The following is a 24,924-nucleotide window of genomic DNA, read 5'->3' as shown; positions in this document are numbered from 1 at the left end:
GCCGTTTTTACTGCCCGGGCGGTAGGAGATGGAAAACCTGAACCGGTCAAAGAACAAGCACCATCGCGCCTGTCTGGAATTAAGTCTCTTGGCAGAGCGTAAATACTCCAGATTCTTATGATCAGTCAAAACAAGAAACGGTTGTTCAGCCCCCTCCAACCAATGTCTCCACTCTTCCAAAGCGAGTTTGATGGCAAGTAACTCACGGTTGCCGATGTCGTAGTTCTGTTCAGTAGGGCTGAGTTTCCTTGAAAAGAAGGCACACGGTTTCAGTTTGCCAGAGGAGGATTCACGCTGCGACAATACTGCTCCAACTCCTGAGTCAGAGGCGTCAACCTCTACGATGAACTGTTTATGGACATCAGGTTGGATGAGGATAGGTGCAGTGGTGAACAGTTCCTTGAGCTTTCTGAAAGCCGTGTCGGCGGCGGTGTCCTAGACATAGGGGACCTTGACAGAGGTGAGACGAGTGAGAGGTGCGGCGATGCCACTGTAATTGCGGATAAATCTCCGATAAAAATTGGCAAACCCTAGGAACTGCTGTAATTTTTTGCGGGACTCAGGAATACTCCAATCAGAGACTGCTTGGAGTTTAGAGGGGTCAGGTCTGATTTTGCCTGCCTCTAAAATGTACCCCAGGAAAGAAACGGAGTTGACGTGAAATTCACATTTCTCGGCTTTAACGAAGAGTTTGTTTTCTAGAAGTCGTTCGAGGACGAGTCTGACGTGGTGGCGATGTTCTGTGGAATTACTGGAGTAGATAAGGATGTCGTCTAAATAGATAAATACAAAACGATTAAGGAAGTCGCGCAGAATGTCGTTCACAAGGCGTTGAAAAACGGCGGGGGCGTTGGTGAGGCCGAAGGGCATGACCAGGTATTCGTAATGCCCGAGGGGGTCTTGAAGGCAGTTTTCCATTCGTCCCCCTCCCGGACTCTGACGAGGTGATACGCATTACGGAGGTCTAATTTGGTGAAAACGTTGGCTCCCTGAACGGAGTTGAAAACAGAGTTAATGAGTGGAAGAGAATACTTTTCTTTTTACTTCTTTAACAGTTATCTGGTTAAGCTCACGGTAATCAATGCGGGGCCTGAGGGTTTTATCTTTCTTCTCTACAAAGAAGAACCCTGCACCGACAGGGGATGAGGAAGGCCGAATGTGCCCCAGTGAAAGAGCTTCTTGGATGTAGTTTTCCATAGAGAGCTTCTCCGGACCTGACAGATTGAATAGTCTCCCTTTGGGAAGGGGGGCACCGCCGAGAAGCTCGATAGTGCAGTCATAGGGTCTGTGAGGGGGTAAAGCACACGCCTTGCTGAACACCGTTTTGAGGTCATGGTAACATGACGGCACTTTAGAAAGATCAATATTCTCTTCTTCGGGAGAATTAGCTTTGGTAGTGGTGGGAAGCGCAGAGTGTAAACAGTTTGCCATACGATACGTACTCCAATTTATTATTCGAGAGTTAGACCAGTCGATTTGGGGGTTGTGAAGGCGTAACCAGGAAAAACCCAGAATGACGGGGGTCTGGGGAGCATTAGTGACAAAAAATTGATGATATTCGCAATGGTTTCCGGAAGTTATGAGCTGGATAGGTTCAGTACGCAACGTTATTTTGGATAGTAATTTACCACCTAAACCAGCGGCTTTAACAGGAGCGTCTAAAGGTTCAACCGGTAACCCAAGATGGCGAACTAAACTTGAATCGATGAGGCTGTGTTATGCTCCAGAATCAATGAGAGCGTGAAGTTCATGGACGTGATTAAGGCTAGGAAACTTGACAGGGATAAATAGGAAAGGCTTGGCTTTTCTATCAGACGGATCCCCTCGGGACCCGTCACTTAGCGAGGGGTTCGGGAGTTTAAACGCTTTGGGCATTGCGAGAACGTGTGTTTGGGATTTCCACAATAAAAGCACAATCCTTCATTTCGGCGCTTAAGTCTTTCTTCAGGGGAAAGTTTTGAGTGACCAATTTGCATGGGTTCTTCAGCAGAAGTGAAAGGAGCTTCGGCGCCGGCAGGCGATTGTTGAAGGTGAGGGAAAACCTCCGAGGCAGGTCGACGGTTGGCAAAACTCCCCTCATGATGACGTTCTCGGAGTCGTATGTCAGATCGGAGGGCTGCAGTAACAAGTTCCTTGAAACTGTCCGCTTCCGATTGAGTACATAAATGATCCTTGATGTTCTCATTTAGGGATTGATAGAATATTCCCTTGAGGGCAATGTCCGGCCAGCCCGATTCGACCGCTAAAATACGGAAGTCTATTAGGTGGTCACTCACCGGTCGGTCACGCTGCTTGAGGCCGAGTAACCGCTGGGTAGCTTCTTCCTGCTTGCGTGGCTGGTCGAAAACGAGCCGGAATTCCCCGATGAAACGTTCAAAGGGCAGATGCGTGAGGGGATTAGCGGCTAAATAAGCCTGAGCCCACTGCAGCGCTCTGCTGCGGAGCGAGTTAACTACCAAAGTAATTTTACGTTGATCAGACTGATAGTACCTGGGGGATTGTTGAAACAGTAGCCGACATTGCAGAAGATAACCGCTGCAAGCCTCCACGTCGCCGTAGTATGGTTCAGGCTGGGACCGGATGTTTTCATCTGGAGAGGCGGAAGTGAGGTCGCCGGAAGCGGGAGATGCAGTGGTAACGGAGCTAGAGGCTTGGTTTGCTAAAGCTTGTGTGAGATGATCCACCCGGCAAAATAATTCCTGTTGGGTGGCGGACATCTGAGCGAGGGCATCGGCTTGACGAGAGAGTAACATACCTTGCTGGTGTAAGGCTGCGCGGGGTCGATCCGGGTCAGCTGGGTCGAGGTTTTGGCTAGTTCGTTCTGTCATGGCTAGCGAGGCTGTGGCAGACCCAGATGCTGGAACCCGGAAGGAATACTCGGCAGGCGAAGAGGATGAGTAGTAATGGATTTAATTTGAGGAATGACAGAGTTCCAGGAGAGAACGTTTAGAGGATGGTTGGAGGGTCTTGGCGGCGAACACCGTTCTTCCTGGAGGATGTCCAGAGGGGTGACGAGGAGGGACCAGAGAAATGGTGAGTCTGTGAGTCCAGAGCGTGACTGACGTGGATGTGATCCTATGCAGGCAGAAACAAGACAGAGTTAGGCGAGGTATACGAAGCATGAACAATAATCGTGAACAGGGCCAGAGGATGCACCGTGGAGTACAACGAACTAGCGTCGAGTACAGGTCCTGGTTCTCCTTATGAGTCCAGCCGCTGATGAGGAAGAGGCGGGACAGCTGGTGTCCGCAGGTGGACCTGACGAGGAGGAGGAGCTGCCTGGGGGTACCGTGACACTGGGGACATCATTCACCAGACGTTGGAACACTGCAGTGGCGTTCGTAAGCCCGAACGGCATGATTAAGCATTCGAAATGACCCCACGGGGTGTTGAAAGCCGTTTTCCACTCAACACCTTCGCGCATGCGCACGAGGTGATAAGCATTTCAAAGATCAAGCTTAGTAAAAATTTTAGCGTGTTGGACAGAGTTGAAAACAGATTCTAATAACGGCAGGGAATATTTATCCTTGACGGTGATCTGATTTAATTCCCAAAAGTCAATGCACGGCCGTAACGTCTTATCCTTCTTCTCCACAAAAAAAACCCCTGCACCGACTGGAGAAGAAGACGGACGTAGATGACCCCGGGAGAGAGCCTCCTGAATATAGTCCTCCATGGAGCTCTTTTCAGGACCTGAAAGATTGTATAATTTTCCCTTGGGGAGGGGAGCGGCATTAAGTAATTCGATAGAACAGTCGTATGGCCGATGTGGCGGTAATGCACAGGCCTTTGATTTACTGAAGACGGAACGTAGGTCATGATAACAGGTGGGAATGTTGGACAGATCAATTTCTTTATCAGGCCCTAAGTCCGGTATTTTGGTGGGCGGAACAGCCGACTGCAGGCAGTTAGCCATACGGAATGTGCTCCAGTTAGTGATGCGCGAAGAACTCCAATCGATACTGGGATTATGCGTCTGTAACCAAGAAAACTCCCGAATTAGTGGTGTCTGGAGGCATTGAGTGATGAAAAAATGATGGTATTCCCGGTGGTTACCAGAAGTAAAAACGAGAACCGGACCGGTGCGTTTTGTAATACGTGACAGCTGTTTACCCCTCAGACCCGCAGCATTAACAGCGTTACCAAGAGCTTCGACAGGGAGAGAGAGGTCATGAGCGAGACTCTGATCCATTAAACTATGCTCAGCCCCAGAATCAACGAGAGCTTGGAATTCATAAACTTGGTTCTGATAACAGATCTTGACAGGAACGAACAAAAACTTGGAACTTTGAAGATTTTCAGAACCACCCCCCCGTGGCCTGTCACTTAACGGGGGGCTCTGGAGTTTAAAAGAATACTGCATTGAGAAACCTGATGACCCGCCTGCCCACAGTAGAGCATAACCCCTCATCATGGCATTTCTTTCTTTCTTCAAAAGAAAGCTTAGAATGACCTATTTGCATGGGTTCATCTGGTTTCAAGGTAGGAGCATCAATGTTAACAGGAGCGGCAACCGGAGGATAGCGATCAGGTGTTACAGGGAACGGTGGTGGCTTACGGTTCTGCTCCGAGTGGCGTTCCCGTAGCTGGACGTCAGACCTCAGGGCAGCCGTGTCAAGTTCTTCGAAGGAGTCCGCTTCCGGCTGGGTACATAAGTGATCTTTAATATGTTCATTAAGCGACTGGTAAAAAACTCCCTTGAGTGCAGGGTCCGGCCATCCAGCTTCGACTGCTAAGATCCGGAAGTCAATGAGATGGTAACCGGGTGGCTTCTTCCTGCTTACGAGGTTGGTCGAAGACGAGGCGGAATTCCCCCAGGAAGCGTTCAAAAGGGAGATGCGTGATGGGATGGGCGGCCAGGAATGCTTGAGCCCATTGAAGAGCTTTACTGCGGAGAGAGTTTACGATTAACGAAATGAGACTGTGATCGGCTAGATAATACATGGGGGCTTGTTGGAAAATCAGTTTGCATTGAAGTAGGAACCCTCCGCAGGCTGCAACGTCACCGTAAAAAGGTTCCGGCTGTAGACGAACATTTTCCGAGGTGAAAGGTGGAGCGGAAGTGGCATTGGTTCCGGAAACAGTGGATGGAGCTGCGGCTGCAGGATTAATAGTTTGACCGGTCAGTTCCATTAGGGATTGCGTGATGCCGTCGAGGCGGGGAAATAATTCCTACTGGGCAGTAGACATCTGAGTTAGAGCGTCAGCTTGGCGATTTAATAGGTTACCTTGGAATGCTATGGCATGACGAAGCCCTTCCGGGTCAGCTGGGTCAGGCATTTGGCCAGTTCGTTCTGCCATGATTGGGGCGAGAGTTCAGAATGACCCAAACGCTGGAACCCGGAAAGAGGCTAGGACTCAACGGTAAGTTTAAGAGATTTACTCGAGAACAGAGGTTGACGGGATTCTTCCTAGGCGAGGAGCAGCGGCTGGCTGGAGGGATCTTGAGGCGGATTTTCCAGAGGGAGAACTGCGACGTCTGTGGACTGAGACCAGGTGAGTATCCAACAGGTTTCTTTCCTGAAGCAGAGCGAGAGGTAAAATGAGCAAAGAGTAACGAGACAGGAGTCAAAAACATGAGCTGACCAGACTATGCACCATAGGAGGAACAACGAACTGGCACCGGCTGATGATCCAGGAGGAGCTTAAGAAGGCAGAAGATACGAGGTAAGTGGTTGCAGCTGGTCGCGTCCAATACAGGAAGGAGGGGGGAGGAGGGAGTGGCTGACAGGCCATGACACATCTCTCCGCATGAGACTGGGCTTTCCGAAAATGCAATCCAATTGTACAAAAAGCCAACGCCGTTTTCTGGCAATCATCTAGCTAACCAGCAGTTAAATGATGAAAAGCGGTTGTACGTTTCATCACTGACTAGGTTGGCGGGGGACCAGAGAAAATTACAGTGTCTGACATCGACTTTTGCACACTGTTTCTCTGTTTAATTTGAAAATTTCTGACTGTCTCCGTGGGCGTCATAACCACCTGCGTGAATTACAACTCGACGGAACCTGGACTTACTCTGGGCTAACATCCTAAGGTTTCCTTTGATGTCACCACCTCTAACTAGAGTATGAATAGAATAAAAAATAAATTCACTCATACATGAATTGCTGTGCATGGAATAAATAAACACAAAACACATTTTTTTAAGTAAAGAAATCAATATGTGTATTTATTTACGGATAAAATAATTGTGTAATCATAGAGATGTTTCCATTTTTTTGACCCCAAATCTTGCAGACTGTACAAGGGGCCTTGAGTGCAGTTAATGTGACTGACATCAAGCCATTAGGGCAGATGTGACTATTCTTTACCAATGACTATGTACGGGCACTCTACGACTTCATCACTTATATGTAATAAGTGTTTGCAATTAACAAATACCTTATGATAGATACACTTACCACACACATGACAATAGTATGTTCCATTTTTAGTGAGCCTCAAGGGAACTGCAAGACTGTGATATCCTTGAGATTCACCTTAAATCAGCCACTCCTCTTTATGACCCTTCAAAGGCCCGGACAATCTACAACATGCAGGTTGACTTCTGTAGGGGTGCAAATGACTGTAGCTTCATGTGCTTTTGAAACATCCTCATAGGTCGTGGTTTGGAAAAAGATCCCTGAGGGTTGTATGATGACAAACCCAGATATCTGCTCTTCTGCCGTTCTTCATATCCTGTTTTTCAAATCAGTGGCACCTCTCCCCCAAAAATAATCTCATCTGACAGTTACTTCTACATAGATATAGGACTGTACTGTTATGGGAACGAGATGGATGAAGAAAAGAAGAAAATATTTTTTAATTGGATTAACTTTTATTTATCTTACTTGGAGAAATTTACTCATCATGGTCGTTCAAAGAAAAAAGACAAGTGACGGTACGATTACAGCTCACTAGATATTGGATCAAATAAACAAATAAGTAAACAAATACATAAGTAATTGTGCATAATAGTAAAAAAAATAATAATTAATAAAAAAATAGGTTCTTCATGCATCAGACTGTGATCAGACCATCCAAGTAGGGGGAGGGGAATGGAGGGCTACAGTAAATCCAGCGTCTTCTTCTGCCTGGTTTGGCTCCTGATGTACTGGACGAATGTGGGGAGGGGGGCAGAGAGAGGGGGGTTGATTGAAGTGATCAAGCAGGAAGAACTGTGGGTGGCGCGTCTGCATCCTGGAAACCCGTTCACACACAACGTGTCCCCCACATTTCTTCTTTCCAGGGAAACCACAGAGTCCAGGGTCAGTCCATTCAGCCACGTCTCCCTGAACTCCCGCTGTAGCGCCGTCAGCCAGTCAGTTTTGCTGGGGAGGGAACGAATGTTGCCCGTAATAATGGATGGGATGAACGGCTTATACCTTCGGTTTCTCTCCCGCAGCTTTCGTTCGGCCCTGCAGCCTCTTCTTTCTGACTAAGTTGCATAATTAAAGCAAAGCCACCATACCCCCTGTCATCAGTGTTTAGCCCAGAAGAAGAACTCTCATTAGTTTGATAGATCAAATTCAACAACAGTAAAACAATGAGCTGCATATTTGACATTTGAATCACATTTGAGCAGTGTATGTGCATAAAAAACGTGCATGCATGGCGTTTATTCATTCACAGACTGCTGTTTTTGTGTGTGTGTGTGTGTGATGGGGGGGGGGTCTCATGTCACAAAAAATGTGGATGTCTGATTAAAGTTTAATGGCACTTCATTCGTTAGTTTCAAAAAAGCTTTGTTTCTGAAAGACTTGCTGCCTAAGAAACCTCCTCTAGCATCAAAGTTTCGGTGAATTTATGACCGGTCTTCGTGTGTGCAGTTTGTGTGCATAGTTGTGGTCTTTCTTTTAAGATGTTCTTCTGTTAATGTTTCCCACAGCAGCTCTGTTTCCTGTTTTTGAATCATCTCTGTGGTCCTTTGGAGTTTTGACTGCACGAGGACCCAGGACTTAACCCTTGTGCTATCTTAGATGACCCCACCCTTACACTGACGTGTTCTCCCTACCATGACAAAAGTGGATAAAGGTGGAAAGATTTCATGTAATCCATGGACACCAGTGAAGATCACAAATCATTGAAGAAAAAAGGTTCAGAGCACTGTCTGCACAACTCCCAACGTTAAAGTGCCTAGGATATCACAAGGATTACAGAAGGAGCTGCTACAAAATTGGATGCAACGAAGATTTGAAATGCAACTCAAGTCGTGTATGCTTGAATTTGCATTTTTTTATTTCAATTCATTTTAATTTAAAGAGAAATGGGCTGTGGAAGATGTTGGTAAAATGGCTTTGGAAGGCAGTGCAGCATCAATTCAAAGATTTAAAACAAAAAAACCAGAGCTGACCCTTAGGTTTGCTGGACGTGACGTCTGTACAAGCTACAGTAGTTTGCTTTTTTTGTCCATCTTCTCAAACAACATTGTCTGCAGGATGTCGGTGAAGCTGCGGTTCGACTCTCCGTCAGAGGGAGGTTTGCTACAAAGAAGCCGCTCCTTCACTGGAGGGTTCAGCTCTTTGACCGGTCGACAGCGGTGAGTCACACAGTATTATCAGCTGTGAAGTCTAACAACTGTTGGTCATGGTAAATGGTGTATTCTTCTATTGCACTATTTTACCTTCCTAGAAGTCCTAAAGTGCTTTATAGTCACAGTCCTATTCACCTATTCACACACGGATGGCAGTTCCACAGCTTAACACTGGCGCCAACCTATAACCACCAGGAAGATCAATGGGGGGTCAGTGTCCTGGGGGTTCTGCGCGGAGCAGGAAGCAAACCTGTAATCAGAGGTCCGGTGCTCTATCTATGCACCACAGCTGCCCGTCATATCCGTTATAGGAAGCTTGAAAGGGAAGAAAACGATTTAGACATTTAGGGCCCCTTGGTGTGGAGGGTGAGGGGACATCACTGTGAGTAATCAGGAGATGTCCCCTTAGTGCCCTACTCGCCAATTTTAACTGCACCCCCCTTAGTACATACACCCCTCCCCTTTCAATATATACATTCAAACATAAACACACACACATGCACACAAACACCCTCTCAAGCACCCATACACGCACACACATTTTACAAGGAAGGTGGGACCTGGGTCCATCTGTCCCCTACCCCTTCCCTGGTGGGGGGTGTGGGCCCCTTGGCGATGGCGGCCGTGTCCCTTGGGTGCCGGCTCCCTGGGCCCGGCGGTGCTCTCTCCGCGCGGTGGGGGGGTTCATATTACACCTGAGCCGGGGGTGTTCGTGTCCCTGGGGGGTGGGTCCTGGTCCTTGCCCCTGGGCGCTGGGCCCCGCCAAACTTCCAACATGGCCGAGCCTGGTCGGGCCATATTTATAACACCCCTTGTGGGCCGCCCTTTTTTCCCCGGGGTTCCCCCCTCCTGGGCGGGGGCGGCGGGCCCCTGCCTTGCTCCTACCTGGACCAACCGTGGGCCGGGTGGGTGGCTGCCTGGGGTGCGGAGCGGGTCTCCCTTGGGGGGTCCTGGCTCGTACCTGGGGTCGGGGCGGGGGGATGCCCGGAACTCCTGGGTGGTGGTGGGGTGCTCGTCTGGGGCTGTGGGCGTCCCTCTCCGGTGGGGCCCTGCGTTGGGCTCTTCCGGCGCGGCGGGGGGCTGCTTTCCTGGCTGGGCTGGGGCGGCGCTCTCTTTCCCTCTGCGCCTCCCTGCTCTCTGGCTCTGGGGGCCTCGCGGCGGTCCTGCTGGCCCTGGCCTGGGTGGCGGTCTTGGTCGCCCGGGGGGCGGTTGTTCCCTGCCTGTTCCCGTGTGGCGTTGGGGGAATTCCGGCTGCCGCTGCTGCTGCGGCGGGGGTATGGGTGTGGGGGTGGCTGGGCGCTCCTCCTCCTTCTTTTCACATTCCACCATCCATTTTAGAAGAACATAAACACTCACCTGAGCACAGGTGTTAGCTCACCTTTGCACTAATAGTTTGCATGATTGAATGAATGAAAGATTTCACACTAGTTGGTTTAAAGGCATAGGTATGCGTTCGTGAACACTATCTGTTTTGTGTGCATGTTGACATGTGGACATTTTTGCGGCTAGCAGGTGTGTTGATAATATTTGAATGTGTGTGAACAGGCCCCGCCCTTTTTGTACTACATTTGAACCGTACCGTAACGATAAACAACCAGTAAGCCTGTCTGCTCTATGCTCCTTCATGGTCTTACCCCCCTTCCCCTCCTATTATCACCCCCTACCCCCCCTCTCTCTAGCGTCCCTCTCTCTTCTTCCCCTCTTTCCTTTTCCGTCCGGTCCAACACCAAAGATTTTCAAACATGATTGAAATTAATAAAGTTTGGCCTCAACTACAAAAGGGGTTTATTCAGACATACCTTTGGTTTGTCTGAAGATGAATAACCCCTCTTGTTAAAATAAAATATGTCCAACACAAGAGGCCCTCAGCTCTCATCTGTTTGCCTAGCTGTTGGGCAGGACAAGTTAGAAAAAAAAAAAAAAAAAAGAAAACGATTAAATATAATAAAACTGATCAGGTCATCCAAATAATTCAGTAAAGTTGGGTTAATGCTGTCATCTGTTGTGAGGAAGAGAACTGAAGACAATTTCCATAAGTTCACTAGACTCATTGTTTTATGGGAAACCAGAAAGTCTGAAGTTAAATTCACTTGTTACAAAGTTCCCAGTATGGCAGAACCCAGGGGCTGCAAATCTTAGCCCCCTTATTCTTTCCATGTTGAGTTTTTATCACTGTTACTGTTATGCAGCCCCATGACCCTGAAAAGGATTAAGCAGGTTAAGAAAATGGATGAAGGTGCCATACTGCATGAACATGAACATGGAACTGCTGTTAATGATGCACACAGATCCTTCAAGTCAGGAGTTTGTGCTGAAGTGGAGCAGCGTGTAAGTCTCAGGGGGTGAGGCAAAGACTCTTGATGTATTTCAGATGGAAACTTGCTGATTGAGTAAACGATCTTTGCCGAAGAGGTTTTAAAACGGACGGTGGTTCTCTCTCCCTACACCCTGACACGGTGCCTCAGATCAGCTGATCAGCTTCTCTTGGAGGTACCGAGGTCCAAGAGCAGGCAGGTTCAGAGAGGAACGAGGGTTTTCAGTTTGTGTTCTGAGGCTGTGGAACGTGTTAGTACTGAGGGTCCGTCAAACATCCTCACTTTCTATTTTTAAAAGACTTCTTAAGACTTTTCATATCTGGGCTTTTCACTCAGCAAGAGACTATTTTCTACTGGTTTAGTTTATTTGAATTTTTTTAAACTGTGTAAGTATTTTAATATGTTTTAAATCTTTTGATGTTTTACTCTGTCACTATTTAGCTGTTTTATCCTTTTAATTGGGGTTTTAATGTTTTAAAGTACGGCTTCTTGTTCGACAACATAAGGTGCCACATGGTTGAATTGGATTTGACCACGTTTATATGGGATTGAAATGGCAAAACGCCATTGAGATGACACCCAGATGTTTAACCTGAACGGAGGAGGAGACTGCGGATAAATCAACCAACCAAACCCCCATTCTGCCTCTGGACCTATCCATAGCTTTGTCACTTCCTCTATCAATTACAGCAGCTTTCTCCTCTATGATATTCCACAAATACTCCTCCTTAAACTCCACTCGGTCACAACACCACCTTATGAACACCACCATATTTGTCTGACCTCTTCCGTGTCTCAAACAGTTTACGCAGATCCTCGCCCTCCATCCGCTTTAGTACCATGATTACATGCTCTTCCTCTGCGGAAGTATTCGTTTTCACATCCCTTTCTTCTCAAAAAAGTATGTTCCTTATTGGACCCACAGTGAACTCAGGGTGTTATTTTGGAGTTAAAGGAAACCAGGTGACAAACACAGAAACGCAAACCTGATGTGACAGACTAGGAACCCTTTATGTGCACAAAGCTAAATTTAACTTCCTGAATAAATGTTCGGACGTTAATGCAGGAGAGACATTCAGATGCTTTTAAGCATGGAGGCACACACAGTTCTGAGCATCCACTCTGTATCCAAACATGGCGGCCCATGATCCTTCATTGGCAAGCTTTAATGTGGTGAGCAGGAACATAAAACAAACAAACCTCAGAGAAGACAAACAGCTCACGACACAAAGCACTTCTGAAATGTTGTTTCTGATTTAAGGAATGTTCAATGTTTGTTTCTTTCTGTCAAAATCAGAGTGTTACTGATAGATGAACACTGGGGACTTCATTTTCTCACATGGTTTGTGTTTGTCAAACTTGACGCTAGAACAAAACAGTGAGAACAGGCTTTTGGAATGTTGGGGTTTTCTGTGACAAAGTAAGGCTCATGTTAAACTCACGGCTGAACCTTTGAGGAACTTTTTTCACTTTTTCCAAAACCCAAACAATTCTGTGTGTGCAACAAACCAAATGATCAAAGTCTTAGACAGAACTCCCACTGGGCACAAACACATTCATTAGATATCTAAATCATGGCTGTGTCAATGTATACAGCTATAGATATGCATTACGTATCTGACCTCGATTCACAGAGATCTATGGCACATCACCGTTTAGATTTCCAGCAGATGATTTTCCCACACCTAATCGTCTCACAGTCCCATCATGCCTTGCATGTTGCAAACAAGCCATGTGATTAGTTTCTGAATGATATCTGCATGTAGAGGTCTACATCTACCTGTAGACATCTGATCTTTAGACCTTCTTTGGATATTTTTTATACGTCTAATAGAGGACTTTTTAAAGCATTTTCCAGATAAAAAGAAGAAATACTGCTGTTTTACATCCATCCATTCATCTTCAGAACCCACTGAACCCATTTTGGGGTCACAGAGTTGCTGGTTCTAACCCAGCTATTGCTGGGCAAAAGTGAGTGACCCTGAACGAGTCACCATTCTGTTGCCTCTCTCTCTGTTGCTGTCTGGAAGAACCATTTGGGTTGGTTTTCTAACTGACCAGAACCCGGTGAGGGAAACTTCCCTGTCAAGAAAAACACATTTCCTTTGTTTCAGTGGATTTTAATCCATTTATAAAATTTAGCTTTAACATATTTACAATGATATAAAGTTTTAAACTTTTTCTCTTTATATTTTAACTCATTTTACTTTAACAGCAGCACATACCAGTTCCTTTCAAAATAAAATACACCTAAATAAGTGTGTCAAATCAGAATCTCCTGCTGCTGTAGATTGATTTGAAGTAAAAATGCTAGAAATAAAACTGCTAGTCAAATTTGTTTCCATCATTGTGATTTTGGTATACCATCACCTTTTTTCTCCTTTCACCATCAAATATAAACATGACAACTTGGGTGTAGAATCCACTTTTTTACCCTAATCTATACATGTTAATATAGTTCTATATTTTAAAAGCTTCACATCTGAACAGCAGAACATGAGAAAATGTGCTTTAAGCTCCTTCTGATAATCCCACACTCAATCCTTCAATTTTTAATAAATTCAAGATTAAAAACTCAAAAGATTGTGAGGGTATACATGACAGTGGGGAAAGAGGTAATTAATAATTTCTTTAAGCCTCTAACGTTTGTCACTTATTACAATCAGTGAGTTTCCCAAACCAAATGAAAATAGCAAAAGTGATTCCTATCTATGAGAGCGAAGACAAACACCACTTTACAAACTATAGACCTGTTTCTCTTCTTCCACAATTCTCAAAAACTTTAGAAAAAATATTTAATGATAAATCAGTTATAATTATTGATAACCACAACATTATCAATGAAAACCAATATGGTTTTAGAGAAAACAAATCAACCTCATTGGCTATCATTAATGCTGTGGAGGAAATCACAAAGGCTCTGGACAAAAAGAAATTTGCACCTGGAATTTTCATTGACTTAAAAAAAGCATTTGACACTCTTAATCATGAAATGATTGGATCTTGGAAAAAACAAGATCGAAGGATTGAAGTACAGTAGTTTTATTTGACTATAAGGTAAGAGCAACCTAGTGACATCACAGCAGACAGCACACGTGTGATGTCAGCAAAAACTGATCAGTCCATCATTCCAGTCCAATGTGTGGAAACACTTTGACTGTAGCATACAGTGACCATCCAGTGTGCTAGAATTTTCTAACAATGTTCCCTTTGGATCATTTGGAGGTGGAAAAACCACAGTGGACTGAACTTTAGAAAACTAAAATGTGAATGGATTTGACATTCATTCTTGTTTACTCGTTTGTTTGTACACATATTTAATTTACACTTGATTATCTTGAGGAAACACAAGGAATCTAGAAAACTTCACCTGCACTGTTCAGTACCAGGTATTTGTCTCTAAGTCACACTGGTGGAAGTTTTGGCTAAAGATGTCCTGGATCCATTTTAGGTCAGAGAATTGAATTCAATCGAATTAATCACAACGAACCAATATGGACTATAAACCAGATCATTAGCCACAAATCATGGTATGAATCGATTTGTTGTTAAAATAAATTGCTACACAACTATTGTCTACACCTTAGAGGACAGGTTTACTGTGGAAGAGAACAAGGGATAAATATGTGGCAGGTGGAGATAGTGTAACAAGGAGGAGTCTTGGGTGTAGGGGCTGGTTTAGCAGAAAAAGGACTAATAATCCAAAATGCTTCTTCATGGTCCAAGCGAAGTCCAAGTCCAGATTCCAAAAGGAAGAGACAAGGTGATGAGAAAGGGTGGACAGAAAGGGAGTAAAAAGAATCAGAGGCAGACTGGGAAGACCTCCATCCACCCTTATTCTGTTTGTGGTTGCAGGGTTGCTAGAGCCTATCCTAGTAACTGCCCGGCTGAAGGCGGGGTACCCGGTGGACAGTTACAACCCACTGGCTTTTATAAAATATGAGGACAGATATTTAAAGTAAATCTGTGTTTTTTCTCCTGTCCGTAGCTCTCTTCGCACCAGAGTCACATCAAAAGGAAAAACTCCCAAGATGCAGCTCTACTCCGCCAGAGGGCCAGGAGCCATCTGGTCTCTGCAGCCGGAAAAGGTGGACGGAGTCTTTAAGGCACTTCGCGAAGGACTCAAGTAGGAAAGAATAAAGTTTCACTCAAGTATTTCTTATTAATCAGGGAAGGAACTCCCACCAGTGTGATGTCATAACAGCAAAGAGACTTCTGTGAAGTTTTGAAGCAGTTGTTATCAGAAGCATGCAGGAAGTCGGGAGATAAATCTGATAAGTCAATAGCTAACAGACTAACATGTCAACAAATGAAAGGGATACAACTCAAATCTTTAAGTCATGACAAATCTACTCTGACAGAAGCTTTAACCCTTGTGCTATCTTAGGTGACCCCACCCTTACATTGACGTGTTCTCCCTATCATGACAAAGGTGGATAAAGGTGGAAAGATTTCATGTAATCCATGGACACCAGTGAAGATCACAAATCATTGAAGAAAAGAGGTTCAGCGCACTGTCTAGTGGGTCTGGATGACCCCACTCCCAATTTTTAAGTTCCTATAGCACAAGGGTTACGCTGCCTACAAACCTAACCTGATTCGCATGGCAGAGGCGACCAGTTTTAATCAAAAAACGCACAAATGCAATCTGAGGTCCTGCGGCGAGATTTGAGCAAGGGGGGCAATAGAAATATATATAAGATATATATAATAGACATATACATGAGGACGGATCATCTCTGAAGTCACCCATAGACTTCTGCACTCCGCTACTTGAAGCCTAATTTGTCAGCTCATAGTCACCACCATAGAATTAACTTTGCCCAACTCAGATGTTTCAATATGGGGAAAAGAGAAAGGACCAGATTACACAATGTTTTACCCTTTCTTTTGTGAAAGGGTGAGTTCATTTGTGTTAATTCTCATAATTATGATTTAATGGAAACAGTGAAATTGTGTTTTTTCTACATCTCTAGAATTTTGACAACAGTTTGTGCATATTTGTAATGCAAACGTAATATTTAAAAATATTCAGATATTTTTTTACCTTTAGTTGTAACATGTATTTACTGAAGTATCTGCAGTTTTGTAGAACAAATTGAGCTGTCGAAGAACCAATGGAAAGAGAAATAGATCAAATGAAACTAAACAAGTTAAATACAGTTTTTAACATTTTGAACATGTTACAGCTCATAACAATGTCTTACCTTCATGCAAATAAGTAATGACAATGACAGAGACTTTGTTATACTGCAATCCTTCAAGTCCTGGGTTTTCTTAACTATGCGACAGCACAGAATCACAGCTGTTTGTTAAAGTGAGGAGTTACAAGATTATCTCTATGTCCCGAAAGTTTTCTGTCTGTCTTCACGGTTTTACTTAAAAAAAAATCTGAATTACCCGTGCGATGTCAGTCACTTTACATGAAGTGATTATAGGGTTACTGAAGCCGTTCTGAATTCTGTCCTTAAATAATTTGACCTTGAGATAAATAAAAATGCTGAGAAAATGTAAATGTTTTTAATGTTAAAAATGATTAAGATATTATTGCGAAGACATTTTGAAAATAATAAAGCAAATTACTAGAATTAACAGAAATGATATATTTTCATGGTTTATTTTCTAATGGAAACTAGGAAACGTAGGAAACAAGCTAAACATCCAAGATCTGTTCCCAGAATCCACCGTGATCACCATCTGTCAAATATTAAACCACATGGCACTAAAGGGTTAATTTGAGGGGCAAACATCACTATTTTAACATTGAAGTCTGTGGAAGTTTCTCACTGAAAGCACCAGAACTAGCATTCATTTGAGGCATGGCAACATTTTGTCATTGCCTGGTTAGAATCTCCCCCACGTTCACACCGAACACAATTTGCACGGCAGTGGCGTACAATTACAATGTTAAGTCAATGTACAGCCAAGATCTGAAGTCCTGTGATGCAGTCTGAGCATCGGGTCGGTCCGGCAGCAGGGCGTCCAGAGTTAAACAATCAGGAGCTCAGCTTTGAGCACATGTTAGGACAGGCATCGTATGGCTTAAAAAGCAGCGTTTTACCGCATTCCAGACTGCATGTCCAAAACAGTGTTTTATCAAAAACATGAAAATCGACAATTCTTAGGCTTGACACAAAATGGCTCCCAAGCTGTAGGTCATGTGGCCATCCAACAATAGAAAACACACGTTGGATATCACACACAGAAATACAGTAAATACAAACACACAAGCCATCTGGCTCCAACATGGCAGGTTCAATATTGCAAAATAAGTGGCGACTGAATTTAATTCATTTGGTTGAAGCCGAAAGTAAACTCACTCCAGTTCTCATATACCGTCAATGAAACAGACACACAAATGTACACACATGACACACTTGCACACACACACATGCATAGATACACAGAGATATGCACACAGACACACATACACATGTAAGACACACACTTGTGCACATAGATGCACGCACTCAGACACACGAAAAAAAGACACACGCAAAAAGACACACACACACACACACATAGTAACCCGCACGGTCCAACTGTATTTGTGTTGTTTGGGTCTCAGCCAGGGGAACAAATCTGTTGAAAATCAAAGCAATGTTCCCTGACTCAGACAGGATTTGGATGCTTTTGAGAGCTCCAGTTAATCTACTGCTATCCAGAAGCTGCAAACTGCAGTGCTGATGTGCCGTATGTGTGCAGGGAGTATCTGGAGGTCCATCAGGCGGAGATGGAGCTGCTGTCCTCACAGCAGAGAGAGACAAAGAGGAACTCCAGGCTGGTAAGGAGGGAGGGGGAGGAACTGACGTTACCGCCTATTTCAACAGGAAGTAAAATGACTGTGATTGAAAATTATGTTTTTTTCTGTTTTAGGCTTTTCTCTATGACTTGGAAAAGGTAATTTCTTTTAGAATACCTTAAACGCTTTTAAAAAGACTCTCTTATTTTGAAAGTCCCTCAGTTTTTGTGCTTTTATAGGAAATCCGAGCATTGGAGAGATACATACGGCGGTTAGAGTTTCACATCAGCAAGGTGATTTTTTTTTCATCTTGCAGCTGTTCTTAACACCAAACAACACTAACAGAGTGTCAGCCCGCTGTGTCTTCATTCTGTGATCAACACATTCATTCTGTCTGCAGGTGGAGGAGTTGTACGAGACCTATTGCATCCAGTGGAGGTTGTGTCAGGGAGCACACAACATGAAGAGAGCCTTCTCATTGTCCCCGTCCACCAGGGCCTCCAGGGAAAGCCTGCTGGAGCTAAGCCGCAACCATAGAACCAGCCTGCAGGTGAGAGGCCACCAATGGACATGGCAATGGGATTTGCTGTACGCTAGAGTCTTCTCCTCACACCATCATGCCTTGAGAACCTCAGCAAACGTCCCCGTTTGTGAATGTGAGCTTTTCCCCCTAGTGTGCTGTATGTCCTGTGCAAAGACATCTTTCAACTATTGTCCTCATGTGAGGTTGGGCACTAAAGTACAAAAATCAAGTAACCAGGAATCTTACAGAACTTTAATATTATATCCAGGAGTGGATGCGCTTCCAAATGACTGATCTTTCAATGCGTTTATTGTTTAGGACTCAAAATCTGGTCACAAAGTAGATGTGCTGATGGAGGGGTTAAACCCTTTAAAGATATACCTTTTCCCTTCAACAAAGCCTCGCAAAATAAATGATAGAAAAATGCAAGCAAACAGCTGCAGCGTGTTCTTCCTCTGTGAAGCATAAATGACCACCATGTTGTTCCTTGGGCGTGTGTGCAGAGACAATAGAGGTTTTTAGGTAGAGGCTCAAGACCCACCTTTTTATCATCTTAAATGCGTATTTATGAATTATTTATTAAGTTTCAGTTTATGCTTTCATTTGATTTGATTTGATTTATTGATTTATTTCAAGCATTGTAGTCAAAGCAATATAAAAATTAAAACATATTTATCAAAGTCATTACAGAAATGTTGAAATACATAGTTTAAAAAGACAGAAAATAAAACAAAACAAAAAATTCACTTAAATCACATTTTGCTTGATTAAATACATTGATCATTAACTAAAGTCAAGTAGAGCTTGATTTATTGCTTGAAAAGGAGTGGGAAGAAGTAAATTTATATAATCCCACCCCTACTGAGTTAATTCATGTTATAGTTTTACAGTTTTTGTAATCCGGTTCTGATCCGATAAATTCTTTTCAAGTAACAAAATGATTGATTATCTTCTATCTCTCTGTATTTTATTTTGCGCATTTAATGTTATTTTTCATTTATGCTTCTACACACATAATATGTATTAAACTTTAACATACCCCTTTTACGGTTTTTGGCCCAGTGTTTCTCTTTGGGGATCCTTTGTGCCAGGGGTTGCCGGTTCGGTCTAGGATTGTTGAGTAAACTCCAGCCATGAGTCCAAAAGAGCTAATATTCTATCTACACCCCACCCCCAAAACGACCCCACTAATTTAGATGCTTCCGTCCAAAAAACAAGTCCAGTGTGGAAATGACGTTCTGGAGATAAAGTTTTCTGTTTTGGAAAAGCTACTTAGGGTCACTACAAAAAACAAAGAACTTGCTTGTCAGACATTTTCTAACACAACTTTACTCTGGACAGCATTTGCAATCTCACACTCATCTGTCCCACATCAGCCTGAGGTTATCGAGCCGGTTTGGGGATGGGGTAGGGATAGACTCCAGGAGACCAGTTGTCTTGCTTGCTTTAAGTTCTGACCCCCCCCTCTGAGGGAAGTTTCCTTGTTTTGACATAAGTTGCTTCCTCCCCCCCCCAAAACCTCTCTCTGATCATGTGATGTGCAGGACATGTCAGCCATAGAGGCAGAGTTGGAAATCCTCCTTGGGGAGCTGCACATCAAAATGAAGGGTGAGAACACCATTTCTTTTACAATGTCCTAGAGTGGAACTTCCATCTTTCAAATACATTTTCCCTTGCAGGTCTGATTGGATTCGCCCGCCTCTGTCCTGGAGACCAATATGAGGTGAGCGTTTGTAAAACACAAGAAAAAGATGAAAACTAGAGGAAGGGACTGTCTCTGCTCTACTGCAAGGGCAATAAAAAATAAACAGTAACTAGCCGAATAATCAGAAAGTTAAAATGGAACTCATAAGTTGTCTGTAAAGATTTTCTAAATATTTCAACCTGACGGGGGTTAACCAAAAAGGAGTGAGAGCCTGTAACTGAAGGATCAATGTTGCCTTTAACCCTTGTGCTATCCTAGGCACTTTAACGTTGGGAGTTGGGTCATCTAGACCCACTAGACAGATCTCTGAACCTTTTTCCTTCAATGATTTGTGATCTTCACTGGTGTCCATGGATTACACAAAATCTTTCCACCTTTATCCACCTTTGTCATGGTAGGGAGAACACTTCAATGTAATGGTGGGGTCATCCAAGATAGCACAAGGGTTAATTATTTGATAGATTGTGTGGTGATTATTATTTGATCACTGCTGCAGTGACTGTTAAATTTGGGCTTATCCGTCTTTGTCCCATTTTCTTGTTGTTGCAGCAACTAACATATCTTTCCAGTGGTTTTGTTCTTATCTGTTTTCTGCCATCTCACTATAATGATCAGTGTTTGTTAGAACAAAAATGATGGGAAAAAAATCAGACCATGCGTAGTCAGTAAAAAAGTTGCAAGTTTTGACATTAGGAGTGCTGCCTTTGCTAGCTATCATTGGACACTGGCATTGTGATAAACAGCCATTACAATGAGAAAAAGTCTCTAATCTTAGATTATGGAGATTTGTTTATACAACAGTGTTCTTTGGGAAAAAAGTGTTTCATATCTTTGGATAATTAGAGAGGCGTGTTCACTTTACTCAGATAACCGCATTCCATTATGAGGTCATCAGTTCTTCACACGATCAGTGAAATCAGCAGTCATGACAGAGGCATCCACCTGGTGATGTTTCATCTGAAAATAAAAACATAAAGCTGATGAGTCACAATGAGGTAATGGGAAAGAGGAGTGGACGCTAGACTGAGGTCAGAGGTCAACATTTTAGAACAACAGAATGGATTCATGCAGAGAAAGAAAAGCACAGATGCAAGATTTGCTTTGAGGATGTTTCTGAAGAACAAGGAAGGTCAGAAGGAGGTGCATGTTATCTTTGTAGATCTAGAGGAAGTCTAGAACAGCATCAAGAGAGAGGAGCTGTGGTTTGGAAGAGGAGGTCTTGAGTAGTAGAGAAGAACATTGGGGTTGTTCAGGACACGGATGAGGGCTGGAGGACAGTGGTGAGATGTACTGTAGGTGGGATAGAGGATATGGAGGTGGGACAGCACCAAGGATCAGCTTTGAGCTCTTTCTGGTTTCCTGTGGTGACGGAAGCACTGACAGATGAGGTTAGAAAGGAATCTCTGTGGATCATGATGTTTGCAGATGACATTGTGATCTGTAGTGATAACAGGGAAGAGGTGGAAGAACATCTAGAGAGTTGGAGGTCTGCTCGGAAAAAAGAAGGATGGTCAGCTGCAGCAAGACAGAGAATCTGTGTGTAAATAAAAGGAACTGAAGTGGTTACAGGGAGAAGAGATGGAGAAGGTGGAGGATTGTAAGTTCTCAGGGTCAACAGTCCAGAACAACATAGAATGAAAAAGAGGTGGAGAGACGAGTTCAAGCAGGTTGGAACGGGTGGAGTAAGTTTCAGGTTGGATGTGTCTTAAGAGTGTCATCAAGAATGAAAGGAAAGGTGTAGAAGACTGTGGTGAGAGCAGCCATGCTGTTGGTTTTTGTTGAAGAGGTTTTGGAGGGGGGGCAAGGGGGGCATGTTGTTGGTTTAGAGACTCCGATGCAGAGAAAGGAGGAAGAACTGGAGGCAGTAGAGATGAAGATGCTGAGGGTCTCTTTGGGAGGGACCGGGATGGATCAGAAATGAATCTCTCAGAGGAACAGATGGTAATCATGGTAGATGTTCTGGAGGTCAATGCTGGGAAGAAGATGGAGATGTTTGGACATGTTACAAGGAACAGTGATGATGTAAGTGAAAGGATGCAGAGGTTCGAGATACCAGGAAAGACCAAAGAGGGAGTTCATGGATAGAGAGAACTTGAGGAGGTTGGTGTGAGTGAGGAAAATGCAGAGGAGAGGGTTAGATGGAGGCTTATGATTTTCTATGTTGACCTCCTACAGAAAGCTGCTGAAATACAAAGAAGAAAAAGGGAAATAAAAGGTATTTTGACTGAGTGAAATGTTTTTCAGTAAAGAGTAGTGATATGCATGTTAAGGAATTCTTGACACTAAATTTAAATCAAGAACAAGTAAAAGTGTGGCCTTATGGTCATACTCAGACATTTAAAGCTGCTCACATTAATGCCAGTAAATGGGATTTTCTACCTTTCCGTGGTGTCTTGTCCTTTAACAGATGTTCAGTGGCGTCGAGTTAATATGTACTTCGATTTCCAACTAATGCAATGACAGTTTCCATCTTAGAACAGATTTTCCAGTGTTTGTCTCCTTCATGTCCTTTCAGATACCAGCGGTCGAAAATTGATAACCTCCCCTCCCCCTCAGTATACTTTCTCTGGTTCTCTGGGAAAGATGGGGGGTTACTTAATACTGTTGCCCTTTACCTGCCCAGCAATGGGAGTACTCTGAAAACATTCATGTAATGTTTTGGTCACGTGTTGTAGGATAGGATAATATGTTTGTATGGCATCCAAACTCATTAAGCTCTGATAATTTTTTTATACTTTTGTCATAAAATGGCAAGCATTGTTAGAGTTTTTCTTTGATAAATATTTTCTCAAAGCTAGAATGAGAAGTAGTTTTTCTTTATTGACCAAAATGAGATAAAACAACGTTGTTTCCTGGCGGTGTTTTAAAATCAGGTGGTGGTGCGTCTTGGCCGGCAAAGATGGAGGATCCGGGGGAGGATTGTGTCAGACGACTCTCAGTCCTGGGACGAAGAGGAGATTGTCTTCCTCCCACATATACATCACAATTTTGAGATCAAGGTCAGAAAATGTTGTCAAATCCACAGGCTTGCAGAGACAAACACACCCATGCATGTGTGTGTACAATCTCATCTTTCAGGTGGCAGAGGCAAAGGGTTTAGGTTGGCTGCTGGTTGGAACGGTGACGTGCACGAGCGCAGACTTCTTCGTGGCAAAGCCACAGCTGATGTTGGTGGACATCACAGAACTGGGAACCATTAAACTGCAACTGGAGGTCACCTGGAGGTAAAGTCACGACAACAGTGCTGAAACCAGGGAAATAATGTCCATGACTACCACAACGTTCTGCAGGAATCAGGAAGGGTTTGAAAATACATTGGTGAAAGAAGAGTAAGGGCAGGAGGGCATTTAACCTAGGTAAACCTTTGACCCTGAAATGGTGGCCCATTCCAGCCCATTTTGCACTCACACAGTACAGGCCTGTCTCACAATCTCAGGGAGACTGTTCCAGCTTTTAGCTGCACAAGTAGTTTGCCTTTTCTGGGGGGGGAGTGCTCCTGCCCCAGGTGAAAGAGTTCAAGTATCTTGGGGTCTTGTTCACGAGTGAGTAAAGATCGGAGTATGAGGTTGACAGGTGGATGGTTGTGGCGTCCGCTGTTATACGGTCGCTGTACCGGTCCATTGTGGTGAAGAGAGAGCTACAGTAAGTCAGAAAGTAAAGCTCTCAGTGTATTGGTCAATTTTCGTTCCAATATCATGGTCTATGGTCATGATTGGTCTGGGCTGCTGCACACTTTTATTACACTTCTTTTTTTGTATTTGGTGCTGTCTTTAGGCTTTCCTATCACTTCTGTTGGGTCAGTGAAGACTGTCTTTTCTGATCATTCAGGAGTTGACTTTGTACTGCCATCCAATATCCCCCTGACAACTGCTCCTGTCAGATATGTGCGGGGCTTGGATGAGAAAAAGGTGCTGATGTTTCAGTTTTTTTCTCTCTGGAATGGCCGAGCTTATATTCATCCCCGTTAACCAGAGAGTCCTTCCTCCTACAATTTGAACTGCTGCGAGTTCACATTTTGGATGAGTTTGCTTCCTTCACCAAAAGAAAATCCAGGCACACTACCGAGTGCTGGATCTCTGAGGAAATTTGTGCTTTACGATGGGACTGAAGGAAAGCTAAAAGAAGATGAAAGAAGGACAGACTCCAAATTTTCCTTGACCCCCCTCAGGGACAAGCTGTTATTTTTAAAGAAGCTGTCAAAAAGGCTTGGAGAGAGTTTTAGTCTGACTTTATCACCTCTGCTTACGGTGATCGGCGAACCCTTTTTAAGACCCTAAGTTCTTTACTTGAGTCAGACAGGAGTGGAAATCCTAAGGATAGTTCTATGGAAAATTATGAACAATTTAGTGAACTTTTTTTGGTCCTCTTTTACACTGTGTTCCAGGTATTCTACTCCAACGCCACCTGCACCAGTAGCTAAACATTATTTCTTTTTTATTGGTGTTCCTGATCGACGTAAAAGATGTGGTATCAAAGCTAAAACCAGCTGCCTCTTGTTGTGATGGTACGCCACCATGGTTTTTTGAGAAAGTTGACACTATAATTTGGTCAAATTATAGACCAATATCCAATCTACCTTTATGTGCAAAGATTTTAGAGAGCATTGTATATAAACAGTTGGTCTCTTCCTTAAATGCTCGTGAGATAGTAGAACCTTTTCAGTCGGGGTTCAGGTCTGGACATAATACAAAGACTGCTCTCTAGGTGGTTGTTCTTTGCAGCTCCTTACTGTGCAAGCGGTCGCAATGGGTTTCCTCCGTAGGGCGCTCCCTTAGAGATAGGGTGAGAAGCTTGGTCTGGAGAGGGCTTGGAGTAGAGCTGCAGCTCCTCCACATCCAGAGGAGCCAGTTGAGTTGGCCCGGGCATCTGATCTGGAGGCCTCCTGGACGCCTCCCTGGGGAGGTGTTCTGGGCATGTCCCACTGGGCAGAGGCCCCGGGGAAGACCCAGGACACGCTGGAGAGACTATGTGAGGAACTGAAGGAAGTGGCCGGGCAGAGGGAAGTCTGGGCATATTTCCTTAGACTGCTGCCCCCACGACCCCGGTCCCGGGTGAGTGGAAGAGAATGGATGGGTGGATGGATGGATGAATGGATGGATGGAGCTCTACAGTGTCCAGCAAGCA

General features: G+C 44.2%; 1 protein-coding gene across 3 annotated transcripts in view; it reads left to right on the top strand.

Moving 5' to 3' along the window:
* The window catches only part of ripor3 (RIPOR family member 3), a 49,514-nt gene that overhangs the window by 9,723 nt on the left and 14,867 nt on the right, over positions 1-24,924 (top strand). For 2 of the 3 annotated variants that reach the window (XM_023954825.1, XM_023954824.1), the window contains exons 2-11: positions 8,420-8,521; positions 14,819-14,956; positions 17,536-17,614; positions 17,707-17,730; positions 17,812-17,865; positions 17,973-18,122; positions 19,640-19,703; positions 19,775-19,818; positions 22,674-22,799; positions 22,879-23,024. In XM_023954825.1, coding sequence (XP_023810593.1) covers positions 8,421-8,521; positions 14,819-14,956; positions 17,536-17,614; positions 17,707-17,730; positions 17,812-17,865; positions 17,973-18,122; positions 19,640-19,703; positions 19,775-19,818; positions 22,674-22,799; positions 22,879-23,024 — 926 coding nt within the window. In that variant the 5' untranslated portion in view covers position 8,420. Of the gene's footprint in view, positions 1-8,419; positions 8,522-14,818; positions 14,957-17,535; positions 17,615-17,706; positions 17,731-17,811; positions 17,866-17,972; positions 18,123-19,082; positions 19,503-19,639; positions 19,704-19,774; positions 19,819-22,673; positions 22,800-22,878; positions 23,025-24,924 lie in introns of those variants that run through there. The other variant, XM_023954826.1, reaches the window with a different exon arrangement.

Source organism: Oryzias latipes, chromosome 5 (assembly GCF_002234675.1).
Source record: "Oryzias latipes chromosome 5, ASM223467v1".
Taxonomy (NCBI): domain Eukaryota; kingdom Metazoa; phylum Chordata; class Actinopteri; order Beloniformes; family Adrianichthyidae; genus Oryzias; species Oryzias latipes.
This window is presented reverse-complemented; position numbering and strand designations above follow the sequence as displayed.